Source organism: Bos indicus, chromosome 7, assembly GCF_029378745.1.
Source record: "Bos indicus isolate NIAB-ARS_2022 breed Sahiwal x Tharparkar chromosome 7, NIAB-ARS_B.indTharparkar_mat_pri_1.0, whole genome shotgun sequence".
Classification (NCBI taxonomy): domain Eukaryota; kingdom Metazoa; phylum Chordata; class Mammalia; order Artiodactyla; family Bovidae; genus Bos; species Bos indicus.
The window spans coordinates 53,648,504-53,668,279 of record NC_091766.1 but is presented as its reverse complement, the minus strand read 5'-3'; the positions used below and the strand labels follow the sequence as shown (position 1 = coordinate 53,668,279).

At 42.8% G+C, this 19,776-nt stretch overlaps 1 protein-coding gene across 4 annotated transcripts in view; it reads right to left on the bottom strand.

The window, feature by feature from the left end:
* ARHGAP26 (Rho GTPase activating protein 26) overlaps window positions 1-19,776 on the bottom strand; it is a 473,350-nt gene that overhangs the window by 306,323 nt on the left and 147,251 nt on the right. For all 4 annotated transcript variants that reach the window (XM_019965158.2, XM_070792123.1, XM_019965159.2 and 1 more), the window contains exons 7-10: window positions 13,926-14,030; window positions 12,367-12,496; window positions 10,088-10,188; window positions 2,872-2,966 (exon numbers count right to left, since the gene is read on the bottom strand). In XM_019965158.2, coding sequence (XP_019820717.1) covers window positions 2,872-2,966; window positions 10,088-10,188; window positions 12,367-12,496; window positions 13,926-14,030 — 431 coding nt within the window. The remainder of the gene's footprint in view (window positions 1-2,871; window positions 2,967-10,087; window positions 10,189-12,366; window positions 12,497-13,925; window positions 14,031-19,776) is intronic.

Sequence of the window (19,776 nt, the reverse complement as noted above, 5' to 3'; positions counted from 1 at the left end):
CCCTGCCTTGCTAAAGCACACTGGTGGAAAAAGAGGGGTGTAGGCGTCTTCCAGAGAACAGGACTCTATGCAGAGTTCTCAGGGATGCCTCCCCTGAGCACATGCAAATGCCTTTCCCTCTCACCTGTTTCTTCCTGGATGTGGGGGGAAAATGCAGAAAGATGCTAAAGAAAATAGTGCCAACGGTAACCTCATCTTTGAGAGCAAAGATGACGACCTGTGTAGAAAATGGAGAGAAGGTGGCTCATGGATGTTCTGTGTTCTTTCAGGTGATGGCTAGTCGAGTGCAACCACGAGAGGAGACAGAAGGGACTCCAGTAAACCACTTTTCTTATATTCAAGGGTGCTAGAAACAGGATGCCTGGAACACCACATAGACCACGTGGGAAAACACCAGCATCATCCAGGAGGCAGAAGTGGCTGGAGAGGAGAGTCCGGACTCTGACCTTTGTTAGAGTTTCTGCACCAAAGGCAAGGCAGGGCCAGGTCAACTGTTTAGGACTGGCTAGTTTGAATAACTTCACAGGTGCTAAGCTTCGAGAGCAGTCCCTAGGGGCCTGGTTCCTGGCCCTGGATGGTTCAGGCAGAGGAATATTGCCTCCTGGGGTGCTGGGGCCAGTGGAGGCAGCGTGGCTGTGGACCAGGAGTCCACATGTCAGTGGTACTCCCCAGGTTCAGCCTTCAGATGACTCCAAAAACCGGCCTGCCCTGAATTGGGCAGGCTCTCCCCAGGCAGAACAGCATCACAATACACTGAACATTAAAAACACAAATAATACAACAGAACCCTCTACTCCCTTCCTGTTTATTAAGAGGAGATTCAGCAGCCTCATTCTGAACCACAACTGAAACCTCTCCATGTCACGCCAAGGAAACCAGAGGCGATGACTTAAAAGAAATGGACTTCCCAAATACACTCAGTATGTTGAATGTGACACATTTGCTCTCGGCTTATAATTGAGATGTGCAAAGCTTTTCTGGCCTAACACAGGGGGAAGGTGGTAGGAAGTGTTGGCAAGGGTGGAAATGAGATGGAGGAACCATGGTGAGTTTTAATTGCCTAAAAAGCAACTCTTTACAACTTCTGGGAAACTTCTGAAGAAGAAAATGACTCAGCTTCAGAAAGTGTCACTGACCTCATTTCCAAAATAACAAGAGCTGCAATGCAGGGCATGCCCTTGTTCAAGGAGCCCTACATATAGATCACCATCTCTGGGAACTATTCAGCTGACCAGGATCACACAACAGGGCTCCATTTCCACACAAACACATCCACTAATCCATTTTTGATGGACGTCAACAAATATGAATTCTTACAAATTCCAAACTTGCAATAGAGAAGAGAGATGCCTACAAGGGCTCAAAGCATCCAGATGTAGGATTTGTTTAAAGTCAAGAATAATCTTAGTTTGCGGTGTACTTTTCACAATCCCCCTTTGCTACCCCAATTCAACCTACTCCTCCATACAGCCCTTCTCCATTCCCTTCCCCTCACAACCCACACACAGCAAACAACTACGGTACTCGCTTTTCTTTACAAATTATATTTATTCCTCTGCATTTAGATGCTAGCTTTTGAAATATCAAGTCAGATAACCATGAGGGACATGCTAATTAATAACAACTCATTGATGAACATTTATTATTTGCTACTCTGCCAAGCATTTTATATGCCTTATCTTCTTGAATCCTAACCATTCCAGGAACTAGGTATTATGACCATCTTCATTTTCCAGAGAAGGAAATCAAGGCCTCTAAAGATTAAGTGACTTGCCCAAAGTCATATGGCTACTAAGCAAAATTTTACTAAGTCAAAATTTAGATCTGGGTTTCCTGACTTGAGAGCCAAAAGTATAGTAACTAGACTGCTAATGAGACATGGTTGGTTTCCACAAATGTCCAATTTAGGCTACATGGGCATACTCTCTCCACAGGCACGCTATCAGCCTCAGGAGCCACACTGCAGAGACACATCGCTCCACAAGAAGGCATTTCACCCCCTGGCGGCACACGGAGCAGAACACGCCAGGTGGTACCCTCGCTCCAGATCCTTTAGAGCTGTCATGAAGTGGCCACAGGCAAACGTCTCAGGGAAGTAGAAGTACTGGCCTGACAAAATGTGTACCTTTTTCTTTTTTTTTAATAAAGGGGAGAAATTAAACAGCATGACAAGAGAATCATGCTGAGATCTAAGCATCTTTGTGCTAGCACTGCTGATCTTGAATAGACAGCTTAAATGAGCTTAACTCATGGCATTCATTCAAAGAATTAACCTGTTGCCAAGTAAAGTGTCTCAAAGAACTGGAATGCTGTCAAACGAGCTTAACATCATGAAATGGTACAACTTAATGAGATTCTATAAATCTCGAGGAACACAACACAGAGCTTCCTCTCCAAAGACTGATTTCACAAGTGGGGTGTTTTCTTTCTTGGGTGCATACACACAATGGTAAGCAAAATGCTGTAACTAAAAGCCCCTTTTTGAATTGAGTAGAACTTCTACTTTTCCCTTTACCTAACTCCTTTTGAATCATTTCATAAAAATTCTAAGTAAAAAATCTCATATAGTTGATACAATTGTGCTAATTAGATCTCTTTAAACATAAATTCACCCTCCTGAGACCTAACACACATTCTTAAGAAGGAAGCCCTGACATTAAAAGAAAACCAACCAGGGCCTCAGTGCCAAATGTAAAGCACAGGGGTAGAGATACTGATTCCTACAAAAGAGCAATTGGCCTCTATTTTAAATGGAGGAATGGAGATGGGAAAGAGGGGGTAAAAAACCAGAATGTTCTGACTAGATGGGAAAGGTAAGAAATTCAAATTCAGCAATATTTGTTTCTGAGAAAAAGTGTGACAACTGCTCACCTGTCTACTGCTTCGACGTCAAAGCAAAATCTCTTCTCAATGGAGTCTGTTTTCCGCCGTGTGCAGGATTTGAGGGTGACTGATTCATCTTCTCCCTGTTGGGAAGACACAGACAGTCAAAATGAGGCCAGAACTCGGGCCATGCTCCTCTCCTGGACAAAGATGCCACATAAACAGGAGTGATCATTTCATCCTCTAAGACCTGAGTATTCAGGACCACAGGAGGTTGGTCACCAACTTCCTCAGGCCAGAGCCTCATGCAGATAAAATCTGTGAGCCATGTTTTACTTGGAGCCCAGCATCTGAGTATTGACAGATTATGATGGTATATATAGCAGCAACACATGCTAGATTAAACTCTTGTTGGTATTGTTTTAAATAAGTTTAATCTGCAGGTTTGATAAGAGTTGAAACAAGACGACCTTGAGGTCCTCCTTCCAATTCTGAACTTCTATGATCTTGGTTCAATGGTCACTTCTCACTAAAAACATTCCTGCAAATACACCAGACATGCTCACATAGCACCATGTACCCCGCTCCTTCCCTCATAGCACTGATCACAGCTGAGATCTGCTGCTGCCCAAAGGATAATTCAAATAATGTCTCTCTCCTCATTAGGCTGCAAGTTCCCTGAGGGCACGTACTAAGCCTATTTTTTGCTTGCCCTTGGGTCCCCAGAGACCAAACAGTCCCTGGAACAGAGTAGGTGTGCAATGAATATGTTTTAACAGCTTTTTCAATGGCACCCCATTCCAGTACTTTTGCCTGGAAAATCCCATGGACGGAGGAGCCTGGTGGGCTGCAGTCCATGGGGTCGCTAGAATCGGACACGACTGAGCGACTTCACTTTCACTTTTCACTTTCATGCATTGGAGAAGGAAATGGCAACCCACTCCAGTGTTCTTGCCTGGAGAATCCCAGGGACGGGGAAGCCTGGTGGGCTGCCGTCTCTGGGGTCGCACAGAGTTGGACACGACTGAATCGACTTAGCAGCAGCAGCAGCATATTTAAAGTATGTACTTTCTTATTGAAGTATACTTGATTTACAATGTTGTGTTAATTTCTGCTGTACAGCAAAGTCACTCAGTTATTTGCATACACATTCTTTTTCAGTTCTTTTCCATTATGGTTTATCAAGGATACTGACTATAGATCCCTGTGATATACAATAGGACCTTGTTGTTTATCCATCCTATCACTCAGTCAGGTCTGACTCATTGTGACCCTATGAACAGTAGCCTTCCAGGCTCCTCTGTCCATGGAATTCTCTAGGCAAGATACTGGAATGGGTAGCCATTCCCTTCTCCAGGGAATCTTGAGTATAATTTTTAATGTATAATATATTGCATATGTTTAAGTAAACAACTTATGAGTTTTGACATCTGTATACATCCATGAAATCACCAACATAATCAAGGTAATGAACATTTCCATCAGCCCACAAGTTTCCTTGTGAGTCCCTTTGTAATCCATCAGCCCTCCACCCAGTCCATTCCCAGGCAAACACTGAATCTGTTCTGCCACTACAAATTAGTTTGAATGCTCTGTAACTGTATACAAATGGAATGCCCTTTTATGCCAGACTTCTTTCATTCAGCGTAATTCATTTGCTAGTCACTCATGCTGTGTAAATCAAGGGTTTATTTCTTTTTACAAATGATATGATCAACAAGGGGGTAATACCCCAAATATATAAACAACACATACAAGTCAACAACAAAAAAGCTAACACCTCAACTTAAAAATGAGGAGAAGACTTAGACAGATATTTTTCCAAAGAGGAAATGCAGATGGCCAATAGACACATGAAAAGCTGCTAAACATGACTAAACATCAGAGAAACACAAGTCAAAATCACAATGAGATATCATCCTACTCCTATCAAAATGACTATTATCAAAAAGACCACAAATAATAAATGTTAGTGAGGATGTGAGGATGTAGGGAAAAGGGAACCCTTGTACACTGTTGGTGGGAATGTAAATTGGTGTAGCCACTGTGAAATACAGTATGGAGGGTTTTCAACCAACTAAAAATAGAACTACCATATGACCCAGCAATCCCACTCCTGGGTATACGTACATCCAAAAGAAAACAAAACACTAATTCAAAAAGATACACATACCCCAGTGTTCTTAGAAGCATTATTTACAATTGTCAAGATATGAAAGCAACCTAAGTGTCCATCAACAGATGAATGGATAAAGAAGTGGTACAGGGCTTCCCTGGCAGTTCAGTGGTTAAGAATCCGCCTTGCAATGTAGGGGACACTGGTTTGGTCCCTGGTCAGGGTAGACCCCTCATGCTGTGGAACAACTAAGCCCAAGCACCACAACTACTAAGCCAGGGTTCTAGAGCCCATGAGCCACAACTACTGAGCCCACAACTATTGAAGCCTGCACTCCTAGAAGCCTGTGCACCAAAACAAGAGAAGCCACCACTGCTGCAACTAGAGTGTCCCCGCTCTTCACAACTAGACAAAGCCTGCGTACAGCAACAAAGACCTACTACAGCCAAAAAAAATCCCATATATATATATATATATATATTTTTTAAATAACAGAAGTGGGGTGTGTGTGTATGACACACATATAGATACACACACATACAACAGAATACTACTCATAAAAGAGAATTAAACTCTGCCATTTGCAACAACATGGATGAACTTGGAGGGTATTACGCTTAATAAAGTAAATCAGAGAAAGACAAATAAATCTGTGAAAGCTAAAAAATGAAACACATTTGAATAGAACAAAAAAGAAACAGACTCACAGATATACAGAACAAACCAGTGGGAAGAGGGAAGGAGGGAGTAGCAAGATAGGGGTAAGGGATTAAGAGATACAAATTACTATGTACAAAATAAATAAGTTACAAGGATATATTGTACAGCACAGGGAATATATCAATATTTTATAATAACTATAAATGGAGTATAACTGTAAAAAATTGTGAATCACTGTTTTATACCTGAAACATAGGTAGTATTGGAAATCAACTATATCTCAATAAAAAATAAAAATTAACATTAAAACAATGCAAGCAATTTTTTAAATCCATGGTATAAAACAAAGGAGCTTTTTTCTTTGAACTATTGGGTAGTATTCCATTGTACAAATGGAATGCAACAGTTTTGTCACACAGCACAGCACTAATTTACTGCTTAGAAACATAGAGGTTTCTGCCCCTGATTTCTTCTCTTCCTGTCACATAGGAATTTTTTAGGGTTCCTTTTTCTCCTGTATCTGCCAATGTTTCTTCCTAAACTAGGGGGAAATTAACAAACTTGCCTAGTCTGTTGAATAATAGGAAATGTGACTGCATATGGTAAAACTTAATCACCCACTAATATCAAAATAGCACATAAAACACAGAAGATCTAGGAAGAGACAGTCTACATTCACAAGTCTTACACTACTGTCTTACTGAATGGCAAAGATTAACTTCTCAGATTGAGAACTGCTCCTTCTGCAATGCGTAAATGTATGACCATAAATGCATAAGCATATGTACTTCTGACCATGTTAATATCTAACTCTATTTCTGATTTAATGGTGTTGGACTGCTTCCCACTTGGAAAGTTTAGGGGGAGGGTGGTTTAGTCGCCAAGTCGTGTCCGACTCTGGTGACCCCATGGACAGTAGCCTGCCAGGCTCCTCTGTCCATGGGATTCTCCAGGCAAGACTACTCGAGTGGGTTGCCATTTCCTTCTCTGGGTTAGGGGAAGGTGTCCCTGAGAAATAGGAGAAAACAGAGATCTATACAAAACTGGCAAATATAAGCAGAAATAAGAGGAATATAAGACTTTGTTCCAAAAATGACCATAACATACCGGGAAAAATCTACAAAGACAATCTGTTCAAGTATCATGGTTTTAAAAAATGGGGAAGAGAGATAACGATCACTTATACAAACAAATGAAGAGTTACAACCATGACAAACACTACAAAAAAAGAAGCATGTTGTGCTACAAAAGCCTAAATTAAGGGGGTGTAACCTGGGCAAAAAGGTCAGCAAAGGCTTTCTTGAACTGAGACCAAAGGATTCATAGGAGATAAAACCAAGAACACGGATCTGGGTGGAGAACAGCAGGTGAAGAGGCCCCCACAGTCAGGGTCCATGGAGCCCTGGAGGAACTGAAAGGAAGTCGGTGTGTCTGGAATCCAAGAGCAAGAGTGAAAGAGGACTGAGGAAGACAGGGACCTGATCATCCAGATTATGGTCTGTATCCTGCAAGCAGTGGGAACATAATGAAGGGTTTCAAGCCAGGGAAGGGACAGGGTCAGCCCTGGGCTATTCCAGGGCTCCCACAGAGAGGGGCCTCATCTCACGGGGTAGAACTCGGGGTACTGTCTTTCACCACATACAAGCCCTGTCTCCAAGAGGATGCAGAAAATCTGCTCACGTCTCCTGGACTGAAATGAAGAGAAAAGCGGGTACTTTCAAAGGAAAATAACCCAAATGCAAGGGGATAAGGAAGGAGAGGATAAAGAGCATGTTAGGAAAAGAAAACACCCTATCACCTATTTAAGTTTATCTCCAGCTCCTAAGAGAGCTTTGTATAAACATGTAACACAATGACATCACATGTTCCTCCTGTATAAATTAAGAAGATATCACCTCTGGACAGCCAGTCTTCATGTCTCTTCCACCCTGAGGCTAAGGAAACAGAGAGATGTCATGAAAAGCTATTATTTTAAATTTATACATTATTATTCTATTTGATTTGCCTCAGAATCAGGAGACGCCAGCTCCAGAATCAGGGTGTGAGTACTGGCTTTAGTACTCACTGATCATATAGCCTTAGAAATCACTTTCTCTCTCTGATCCTCAATTTCCTCTTTTGTAAAGGAGGAAAAATGGATCAAACAGGAAGAGAAAGGACAATATTTTAGAAAATGTAAAATATAATATAAATATAAGTAATTATTACTAGAAAAATGATTTCATATAATACCAAGCTCCCAATAGAGCAGCCTCTGTGTCAGCCTCTATTTTCTGTCCCAAGAAGTTTATATACATTAATACATATAAACCTCTTAAGAACTCAGTGTTTCCTTTTATCTCAGTAAAGTCTAAGGAGTTCCAAACACTCACCATAATTGGTCTCTGCCCTTCACTTTTAAGTGTGGCAAGAAAGGAGTAGAGAAAATACAAGAGAGTTCCTTCACTCCAGGTTTAGGAAAGCACCAGATAAACAGTCCCAAAAGACTGTGAGAGAATAACTCAGTGAAGTTGATTTCTAGAAGGACTAGAAATTAGAAAAGAACTATGACTTGATCTAAGAAAGGCAGACCTAACTCTATTTCCAGTTCATGATAATAAGCGATTCCTATTAACAGAGATTGTTACTATTTCTTCTAACTCTATAATTTCTCTATGTTTGATCATTTCACATGTCTATCTTCCTGCGATTATTTATAAGTCAACTTTACCCCTAACAAGAAACATTAAAAGTGACTTGACTTTTTTTTTATGCTTTCATACAAGGAAGGACAGAGATGCTGACCAACTCCAGTGTTGTGGCCTAAGAAAAAGAAAGTCAGGAAGAGAAACTGGAAGCGGCAGAGAGCAAGGGGGCAGCTTGGGGGAGCAGCTAACAATAATGACGACAGCGTCACACATCACTGACCTGGGCAGTCTAACCTCAGAGCCAGTGCTCTCCGCCTCTACACTGCAGCGCCTGCACACGTGCAAGCAAACCCAACAGGAGGCACAGAAATGCAGCACAAAGAAGGCCACAGTTGGAATACTTACAGAGGACTACCTTATCGACAGGTCAGACACAGCAAAAAATTCTTTACACTAAAGATAGACCCAGAGAAATTATCCATAACGCAGTCCAGAGATTCAAAGAAATGAAAAATATAAATACTTTTTATTAAAAGTATTTAAATATCTCCAGAAGGAGATAATAGAAAGAATGGGGAGGGGGGAAAATTCAAAATGATAATTGAAAAGGATTTTCCAAAATTACTAAAAGACAGCAATCCGCAAATCCAGAAAGGCCAAAATGCCTGAGCACAACAAATTAAAAAAAAAAAAAAAAATTTCACAGAGAGGACCATCATAAATAGAATACTGAAAGGAAAAAGAAGAAGGAGATGTAATGTGCAGCCAGAGAGAAAAGACAGAACAGACCCAAAAAGGCAATGTAGACAGACAGAGCGCTCCCAGAGGAAAGGTGAACCCTGGGGCACGGCAAGGCACTCCTTGCAGCAGTCACCCCACAGATGCAGCCTGGCTCTTGTAATGATGGCCACAAGGACGTCTTTCACCCCACATGCTCTCAATGTAATGCAACTGTGCTGTTCCTCCTAAGACAGGGTCTGCCCTCTCCCGCTACAACTGGGTGAGCTTAGGTGGGCTTTCATAACTGCTTCAACCAACACACAGGGCCAACATAAGTCTAGATCATTAAAAGGCAATGCAGTGTCTGCTTTTATTGCTGGAAGACTCACTCCTGAAAACTTTAGCTGTCCTGAGGCCGCCATGCTATGAGGAAGCCCAAACCAGCCCACATAGAGAAGCCAGAGAACAGGACTTGGAACTATACAGAGCAAAAGAGAAAGAGGGAAGAGAAGAGAAGAGGAGGTCAGGAGAAAGGAAGATATCTGATCAGCCCAGAGTTGCTTCAAACCCTTATGATCCAGTTCCAGTCACCAACTGATTGGAAGCATTTGAGAAACTCTAAGCCCAAACCACTCACCCACATGCTCCCCAAAGTCCTTACCCACAGAAACTGTAAGAAATAACTAAAATGATTGGTGCTGTTTTAAAAGTCACTACATTTTTTAGTGTTCTGTTACAATAAATAACTGAAATAGATATCTGGAAAACTGAAATGATAGATAGATAACTGGAACATCTAAACTGCCAACTGGCAGTCCTCTAGGTATGAGATGCAAGTGATGAAAATTAGTTTCACAGGATGAGGTCATCCAAGGATTTCTAGTATCTAAACATATTAACACACTTAATATTGCATATATGTGAAATACAAGAATCTGTCTTAATTACAGCTTCTAACACAGCTTATAACTAAAAATAATCATCTTATTTATTTACTTTATTCAGATGCCATCCCCCCTGAAACTACTATATAAAAATGAAGAAAATTACAGTGAACATTGGAGGTGTTACTTCAAACATGCATTACACTCATCATATGTTAACCAAGTAAATCAAACATGAAATTTAAAAATGAACTCACCCCCTTTCCTCCTGACTTTTGGTCAAATGGTACCATGGTGATTTGTTTGGAATCCCGTTGATATGTACAGTAATGCTTCACCCACGAAGTTCCAAAGTGACCTGCAAAGTAATATTCCCCATTAAACATCTCTACATGTCCACTGAATACTGGACAACACAGAACATGTAACTCACAATGCTCACCTATTCTTAAACTGTTTATAGGGGCAATATGCTGGGAGGGATTGGGGGCAGGAGAAGGGGACGACATCACTGGATGGCATCACTGATTCGATGGACGTGAGTCTGGGTGAACTCCGCGAGTTGGTGATGGACAGGGAGGCCTGGCGTGCTGCGATTCATGGGGTTGCAAAGAGTCGGACACGACTGAGCGACTGAACTGAACTGAACTGAGGGGCAATATATTCTCCACACCAGCTAGACAACCACAGGCAGAAATCTAATCTCACATGCTGGAAGTGGAACTAACCCAGGACTTTTCCCAAGGACCAAGGAAGACTTTTTCCCACTAAATGCTGCATCTGATGGGTCTTAAAATACAATGGAAGTAGAGGTTCTCTGGGGAAATTAATTCATTTTCCCATCATCAATTTCCATCTGAAGCTTCCTTTCTCTCCCCTGACAGGAGTAAGATGACTGGACAAGAACATAGAAAGGCTCCTCAAAATGCCCGTCACCGTCCCCATGTGGTGCGATGACTTCACGCTTCCCACACAGCTACGCTGTGATCACGTGCACAGATATATACAGGGGTTCTGACCTACTTTCAAATTCCTAATTTTTACTTCAGCAGAACTCAAGAAGATCTGAAAAGCAGACAAAGAAAACCCAGAGACACTAGACATGTGGAACGGAAGTAAATGTAAATGCTCAAATGTAATCTAAGTGTTTGTCCCTCAAAATTATCCCTCGGGAAAGAGGCAGGTGCCCTGAAGACAAATTCTGACAGTTTCTTATTTTACTGGTGCCTGGCCAATTACTTTATTTCAAACAAAGTACTATTAGGGGAAGAAGGCATAATTGGCATTGTTAGCCTGCAAAGACCTCAATCAATATGAGTTCTGGATGTTTATAGAGACTGCATAACAGATATGATTAAAAAATAATGATAACATGAAAAAAGATTCAGCAGACACTTAATAGGTATTTTTCAGGGTATGAATACCCATTGCAAGTGTTGGATATCACTTAATACACTTAAAAAGCAATGGAGCGTTTATATTGGAGCATTAAGAACAAATGAAAACAGCAACTATTCTCATGTGTTTTTGTGGCTTAGAGAATAAACTCCAGTGATGGCACAAAGATTTCCAAAGTGCTGTATATGTAGCTTCTGCTTCTTACAAGCCTTAACAAGCTCATACCTGTAAGAATAAGGGACATAAAACTCTCATCACAACTGATACTCCAACCTCCAATCCCATCACTACACCATTGTCACCAGGGAACAATTTTATGCCCAAGCAAATTTCTGAGCAATCACTACACAGAATAATCACTGTAAGTATTTTGTTTCTTAGGAAACTTCTGGGAGTGAAGACATTTGACAATCCTAATCAACAGTGCCCAGACAGGAGACTATAAGAAGAACTACCCATTAAAGGAAAATAATGCCCTTTCTTTAATCTCTAGTACTGCATGCATGAATTAAGTCTGGGAGTGCTACAGCCCAGAGCATAAATCTGAGTCATCACTGAAAACCCTAGGTTAGCAGTACCTAGCATTTCTTTCCTTGACATCCTATGGGCAAGTCAATGGCCCTTCTCCCTGGCTTGTGAAGTGAGCTTTTATTTCTACTTTTCATAACATTCTGGAATGACAGGAGTTGAAGTGAAGAAGGAAAGAGCCAAAATCATAGTACTTTAGGCCTTGCTGAAACAAATCTCAAAAACAACTATTATTAGGTCTACCAAAGGATATGACTATAAAACCCAGCCAGTTAGACCTCTCCAAGGCCTCTACGCCAAGGCTGTGGTATGTAAAGCTATACTGAGGGTATACAGGAACCTCAAGAGTAGAGTCCCACCACAGGGAGAGGTGGCAGCGCAGAGCCTATGAATTCCGGGTTGCAACAGGATTCCAGTTACACAGAAAACACAATATATCACTAGGAGATAGACAAGACCTTGTGGACAGCATCTTTTCCCTAGAAAGCTGAACTGTAAAGTCATTCTGCTTTGACCAAAATGTTCCATGTCAGGGACTACTGGATACACCCCCAGCTCCTGAGAAAAAAGGCATGAGTACACCCACGCCACTGGCTGGCCTGGCACTCACGTTTCTCCTGGACGTAGAGGTACCCTTCCATAGTGTAAGGACTGATGGTCTTGTGCTCAAGGGGATTCTCCTTCATCTTCTTCATCAGGGATTCCACTTCCGACCTGGTGCCTTCAAAGCGATTTCGTGTCTAGGATGAAAGGAATTTTATCCAAATCAAAGAAATGAAACCCTCTTTGTTTCTCCAGCACTTCAGAGTATCAACCTACAGAATCCTAGATCTAAAACCAAGTGAGGAATGTTCAGCTATCAAAAAATAAGGCAAATGTTTACTTTACTGAAGTATACTTTGGCCTGAAAGCCCTATCCAAGAATGACACTCAAATTCTAGTGACCATCAAAATCACGTGGGGAACCAGCAGGAAATGCAACTGACCAGTCCTCACCCCCAAAGATAAACTCATCACTTCTCAACCCAGAAACATGCGTTTCTAGCAAGCATCCTGGCGACTCAGAGGCAGAGGGCCCACAGCAGGACAAGCCCTCCACCAGCCTCTAGGACAGAGATGCTCTCACCCTGGCTGTTTGCTGACAGTTTCCTCCTCAAATGCAGCTGCTTCATGTAAGGTTCCCCCTCCGCCAGAACAGCCTGTACCAGTACCCAGGGGAGCCCAGGGACCATCGCAGCTCCAGGGGGCCTGTGGCATCAGCTAAGACCTTCCAGCTCAACTTCTCCCTCTGCAGGGCCTGCTGCCCTCAACTCTCTCACAGGTGTTTTTGCCCACACTGCCTCCTGGGAACCTGCTCTGTGTAAATCTCCGCTTCCGAGCCTGTCTTCTGAGAAATCGAGCCCAATGGGAGGCCATACTTCATGAAAGCTCGTCCAAGACCCTGCAACTTCCTGTTCTGAGGCGCCACAGGGAACAATGAGAGCTCGGGCTTCCAAAAGCATACAGTCCAACCCACTCGGACACACTTGGGTTTATTTGGACACAGGATCAACCAGAGACAAAGACAGACGAAGTGCAGACTACTGTGATCACATTAGGGAAGAAAGGGGTTTAGTCCCAGTGACTGATCAGAGGCCTAAGCCGGATTCTGTGCACCCAAAGGCCCTGCTGCTTACAATCTGGGAAAGGAGATTGGGAGTAAGGCACACTGACTTGGATTTCCTCACCAAGAGTTGAACAAGAACACATCCTTTGAGCTGGAGGCCAGCATGTGTTCCCCACCCCCTACTTCTGAATATACAGTCTAGTGTTTCAAGTGGCCAGGCAGCTGGACGCACAGAAGGGAGGCCGGGCAGGGTTGGGTGGGGCTGGGACTTCCACTGCCAAAGGAAATCCTGATGCTGGTGCTACAGATTTAAAACATAATCAGCAGCAGCACTTCTGCGAACAGAAATAATGGAGCTTTGAAATAACGGAGGTGAGGATGAGCTCTGGGACCACCAAGCACCCTGGAGATGACTGCCCTCTGCTGCCCTTTGAACCCAAGCAAGACCCATCCTCCCCATCTGCATTCCCATACATTTACGCGATCTCTATGCAACCAGACCCATATTTTGTTTCTTCCTTCCCTTAACAAGGGAAAGGAAGCCCATCCCCTCACCCACTCACGTTCTGTATGCTGATAGTCAACTGTGTCTTGAAGTCGTTGAAGTCCTTGGCCAGTTCATAACCATGGTGATAGAAAGTGAAGAGTCCTTGTAGGAATGCCAGTAGCTGTAAAGGGAAGACCTCATATAAGCAGGTTCAAGAGGTATTATGGAGCTGTATCTGAGTTCCCAGCCCTGCTTTGAACATAATATAATGACAAGGTAATAATAATGACTATCATTTACTGAGCTCTTCTTACGTGCCAGGCTCTTGGGACTTCATATGCCCCATCTCACTGAATAGTCCTAACAGTAGGATTCATTACATAGGTTGTTATCTCCATTTTAACAATAAGGAAGCAGATTCAGAGAGGTTAAGTAACTTGTCCCAAAACACACAGTACATAGCAGCTACAATTTGAAACCAGGTCCCCTTGGCACCAACACCCAAGCTCATATCCTGTAAGCCTCATCACCTCCTAAGAAAACCACTTCTTCAGAAACTGAAGATGAGGGGTCCTACTCAGTCTCCTATTAAATTCATTACATCAGGTTATCATGCAAAAGGGTGTGGTTATACTGATAACCAACAAAGAAGAGAGAAAAGGAAGCTGGTGTGTCCTGAGTCTGCAGCCTAACAGGCAAAGTCAAATCAAAGAAAATCATCAAGATTAGATTCCAGTTCAAGTGTGTTTCTGCACTTGCCGTAAATTATCCGAAAGTCAACGCTCTGGATCCCTTTATTAAAATAATCCCATGTTCCCACATGTTCAGTTAAGATGGTTTCCCTAAATTCTCATTTAAAGTACCTTGGGCTAAAAGGTAACGGCATTCCTTGTTTAGTCCTGTCTTTAGTGAAGAGTGAAAATATCTGTTCACCATGATTCTTGCAATAGACCTTCATATACTTAAAACAACTAACTGAGCCCCTGCCAGCCTTCACTTCTCCAAGCCGTCCTGCCGTCTTTCCTCTCATCGCGCATATGGAACCTCATTGCTGTTATGCCTCCTGGCCCCTTCCCAAGCTCTACATGTCCTGCCTCGGTCCCATATCGCAAGCTGAAAGAATTATAATTAAAGCCTGAACACAGTTTAGAATGACCAGGACCTCAACTCTATCACAAGCTCAATTCTACTACATTTGGAGACCACCCCCAATCTAACGTGAACTGCTCGAAGCTGACTCACATCGTTTGAGTTGTTCCCTCAGACCTGCCTCAAACACGTTATATCAAGACACAGTTGCATCACTTTATACTGTTGTGTTTAATCTTCTAGTCCTTAAATGAACATACCTTTACTTATTAAACACAATCTCACTTTGTTTCACCTAACTCTCCCTTTTTGAGAAGCAGCCTTAACGATGAAAGTAAAGGAGACCATTACATTTTGCCTGTGGCAGGAATGGTAAACACCAGGGTGTACACTGACCTGTCTTCAGGCAACGCCACGTGTCCAGCCCACTTTATCAAAGAGCTTTACACTGGAAAGTCAGACAAGGCCCAGCTCATAACAACATGGTCCCTTGACTTCCTGTTGCCATTGTCCCTGGAGCATCTGCTCCCTTACATCTTCACAGGAGGTAAGCAACAGGCATTGCTGGGTCCTCTAGCTAGAAGCACATCTAGGGGCACCATTTATACATCCCTAACCTAAATTAAGGAACGGGGGGTAAGCCACAGAGAGTCACCAAGGACTAACAATGAATTCTTTTCCTCAAGATGACCATAGTCTCTGTATGTCCTCTATGTAAAACCCATTTCTGTGAAGACGGCCCATACTTTTTCTTCTAAACAGCTCCAGTAATAGAGAAGAAGGGGCTCTCGTGCCAAATCTACTGCCAGTGTTCACAAGGACAACTGTCCTTCCTTATCTCTTCCCTCCCTGTTGTCCTTGAATGCTGCTGGTCCATCAACTTTTCCAGGGCACTGAGTCACCCTCTACTGGAGAATAATGCAGAAGATAAGCAACTGATGCTCAGGGTATTCCTCCTATTAACTCTGAGCTATCCTTCACTTAAAATCAACAGGGCCTCTCTTACTCAGGGTAATTATCTCAAACAGCTCACTAAGATGTCACCTGCATGTACACACAAGCACTCCAAAGGCAGAGGGCAGCTAATATTTATTTTGGTTTTCACTTCCTTTGGTATCATGCCTGGTTGTCCATTTTTGTACAGGAAATGATGCCTTAAATATTGTTATCTTTGGACCACTTCCCTTCCTTCTCCCCTCACAGCATCTTTCCTGCCCTCCCCGACCTCCCACACACTGTATGCATCTCTGAACCCATGACCCTGGGAAATGAAAGTCCACTGCTCAGGGGTGGGCAAGGCCCACAGAAAGACTCCAGAAAAGAAAGGATCTGTCCGCTCCAAAGAAATGCTTCTCCTCACACAGAGAGAAGTGCTGCTGTGGCCTCAGCTGGTTATTAGGTAAGAGAAGCTGGCATGTGCACCCAGGCTCCTCTCTGGACATCAGACACATAGCCACAGCACAACAAAGGAAACGCCAAGGAGAGACCTTACCACTCTCCCCCTTCCCTTCTTCCCCATCCTTGTTTTCCTCTGAGAATTATTGTAAGAAAAATCTATTTTCATTTCCTAGCTGATTACATAGATTAAAAAAAAAAAAAAGAACAAATTAGTGATGGTTGCATCATTCTGGGCTCTGTGATAAATTTGTTTCCATTCATAGAACAGAGCTACTGTTTTGGGTTGAATTTTGCCTCTCCATATCCAAAAGATATGAAGTCTGAACTCCCAGTATTTCAGAATGCGATTTTCTGTAGAAATAGGATCTGTACAGTGGTAATAAAGTGAAAATGAATCCATTAGGCCCTAATCGAAAATGACTGGTGTCCTGAAAAACTGGGGGTGGGGGGTGGAGTGTGGACATAGTAACAAACAGAGAAGCAAGACATGCGAGGATGAAGAACTGGAGTGACTTGTCTATAAAGCAAGGAATGCCAAACACCGCCAGGAAAGCACCAGATGCCAGGAAGAGGAAAGGAGGGATTAGTTCTCTAAAGATTTCAGGCGGAGCAGGGCCTGCTGACCTAGATCTCAGACGTCTATAGCCTCTAGAACTATGAGTCAGTACACTTCTGCTGTTCTGAGGCACCCAGTTTGTGGTACTTTGTTACAGAAACCTTAGCAGAAAAATACAGCTACTAAGAACCATTCATGCACACAGTGAAGAGAAGGGCTGCCGGCAGACAGATAAAAAGCTGGGCTGGGAAAGCCAAGTAACTCCCTGTAACTCATCCTTAACCTATTAGCACCCTGGGCCACGGCAAAGACTGAGATCATCTATGCAGCTGATTTAGCACAGGAGTGCTGGCGGGGCCACTCAGCAAGAGAGCCAGATGCAGACCGATGTATCAGAAGAGACACTGAGCTGATGGGTCGCGACAGAATGCCACCGACCAAAGAAAAAGAAGGACAACCTGCAATGAGGCACGAGCCGTGAAAAAGGACAGAAAGGCAGAGCACTGAGAAGTACTCAGGAGGCGAAACTTGGAGGCTGCAGAGCCTGACAAATGTGTAGAGTGAGTTCTCGGCAGCACAAGGTAACTGCCAATTATGAAAACTCAGGGAACAGACGGAACAAGGCTTTACCTTCGGGAAGCCATTAAGTCATTATCTATGATCCCAATCTCCAGAACATTTCGTATCTCAACAATAAAATTAAGGTTTCCAGGGCACAAAAAAATAGAGGGTTTAGATCCCAGAAGTCTGACTTTTCTTCCTTGGCATACTAACATTTTGTTTTTCTAAAGGTAGGTAACATCTTGGTACCTGAAGCTATTTTTTAAGAAACAAATGAACATAGTTGATGTGCATGGAGGTTCCCTGAACGGCTGCAAGATTCCCTGGACTGAAACCAACTGAACACATGAACACTTATACCAGGCACCCCAACAATTTAGTTCAATTGATTTTTTGTTGGTTTCCTTTCCACCTGCAAATAGTCAAATGCTGTTTCAAATAGAAATTAAGAGTCAGACCATTACAGCTCTGCCATTTACTAAGTGTGACCTTGCAGAGGTAAATAAACATGCTTCAATTTCTTTATCTGAACACAAAAACAGGACCTACCCTCAAATAATGATTGAATGACATAATATAGCAAAGCACTTATTAGTTACACAGAACATAACAGAGTTTCAGCTGATATCAAGTGTTACGTTCTTCTGTACAATCTAGGCCAGTAGCTTAAACTTTAATGTGCAGCAGAATCACCTGGAAGGCTTACAAAAGTATAGATGACTGGATCCCACTCCCAAATTTCAGGTATGGGGTACAGCTTGAGAATTTGTATTTCTAGGACTTTGAGAACTACTAATCCAGTCAGTTCTGAAGGCGATCAGCCCTGGGATTTCTTTGGAAGGAATGATGCTAAAGCTGAAACTCCAGTACTTCGGCCACCTCATGTGAAGAGTTGACTCACTGGAAAAGACTCTGATGCTGGGAGGGATTGGGGGCAGGAGGAGAAGGGGACGACAGAGGATGAGATGGCTGGATGGCATCACTGACTCGATGGATGTGAGTCTCAGTGAACTCCGGGAATTGGTGATGGACAGGAGGCCTGGCGTGCTGCGATTCACGGGGTCGCAAAGAGTCGGACACGACTGAGCGACTGAACTGAACTGACTGAATCCAGTCAGTAGCTTTTTCGCTATATGACTCTCTTCTCCCTACTCACAGCTCCAGCCACTCACCTGCTTGTCTACTAGTATGCTCAGAAACAAGAACATCTGCGGAAAAGTGAAGGTTACATATCTATATCCAACCTCTCAGCCAACTCATTTTTTAAAAAAATATTTACTTATTTGGCTGTGCTGGATATTAGTTGTGACATGCGGAATCTTAGCTGAAGTATGTAGGATCTTTGGTTGTGGTATGTGGGATGTAGTTCCCTGACCAGGGATCATACTCAGGCACCCTGCATTGGGAGTGCAGAGTCTTGGCCACTGGCCACTTGACCACTGGCCACTCAGCCAATTCTAACACAAGACGAGACATTTTTTCATTAGCTTTCCAGGTACCTCACTTTATGAACTCAAAAACATCTGCAATCCACAACAGCTTTCTACTTTTTAAACCCCACTGTCCATACTATCCAACCTGGCACTCACCTACATGCAACTCTGGCTCGCTCATTATTATACATGTTGCTTCCCCAAGTAGGCTGTGAGCTCCTCAGACAGAGAAGCTGGGTTGTCAGTATTTTCTATGTGTTCAGAAAAAAATGCTTTTAGATTTATCAAGACTGTATTAAACCAAGCAAACCCTGTTAACACTGCCACTTGACTCATTCACTCATTTGAGGAGACCCTGGATGGCCAAAATTGATATATTCCTCTGCCTCAGAATTAAAAAAAAAAAAAGCAAAACTGTTAACTGGGTCCTAATAAGCAACTATATAATAATTGGGTGTCAATTAGGTTAGCACTTTCCTGGTGGTTCATAAAGAATCCACCTACAATGCAGGATATGCAGGTTCAATTCCTGGGTCGGGAAGATCCACTGGAAAAGGGCACAGCAACCCATTCCAGTATTCTTGGCCTGGAGAATCCCATGGACTGAGGAGCCTGGTGGGTTATGGTCCACAGGGTCACAAAAAGTCAGACACAACTGAAGTGACTGAGCACACAAGCACACAATTAGGTTAGCTCTATTCTAAGCATCTTACCCTGGATAAACTCAGGTAATCTTCCTAACATCTTTATAAATGGGATTGTTATATCTGTTTTGCAGATGAGAAAACTGAAGCTCACAAAATAACTTCCCAAGAACATGCACCTGGAATATGACTGAGCTGAGATTTAAAAGCAGGCAATCTGGTTCTAGAGCCCTTGACAATGATGCT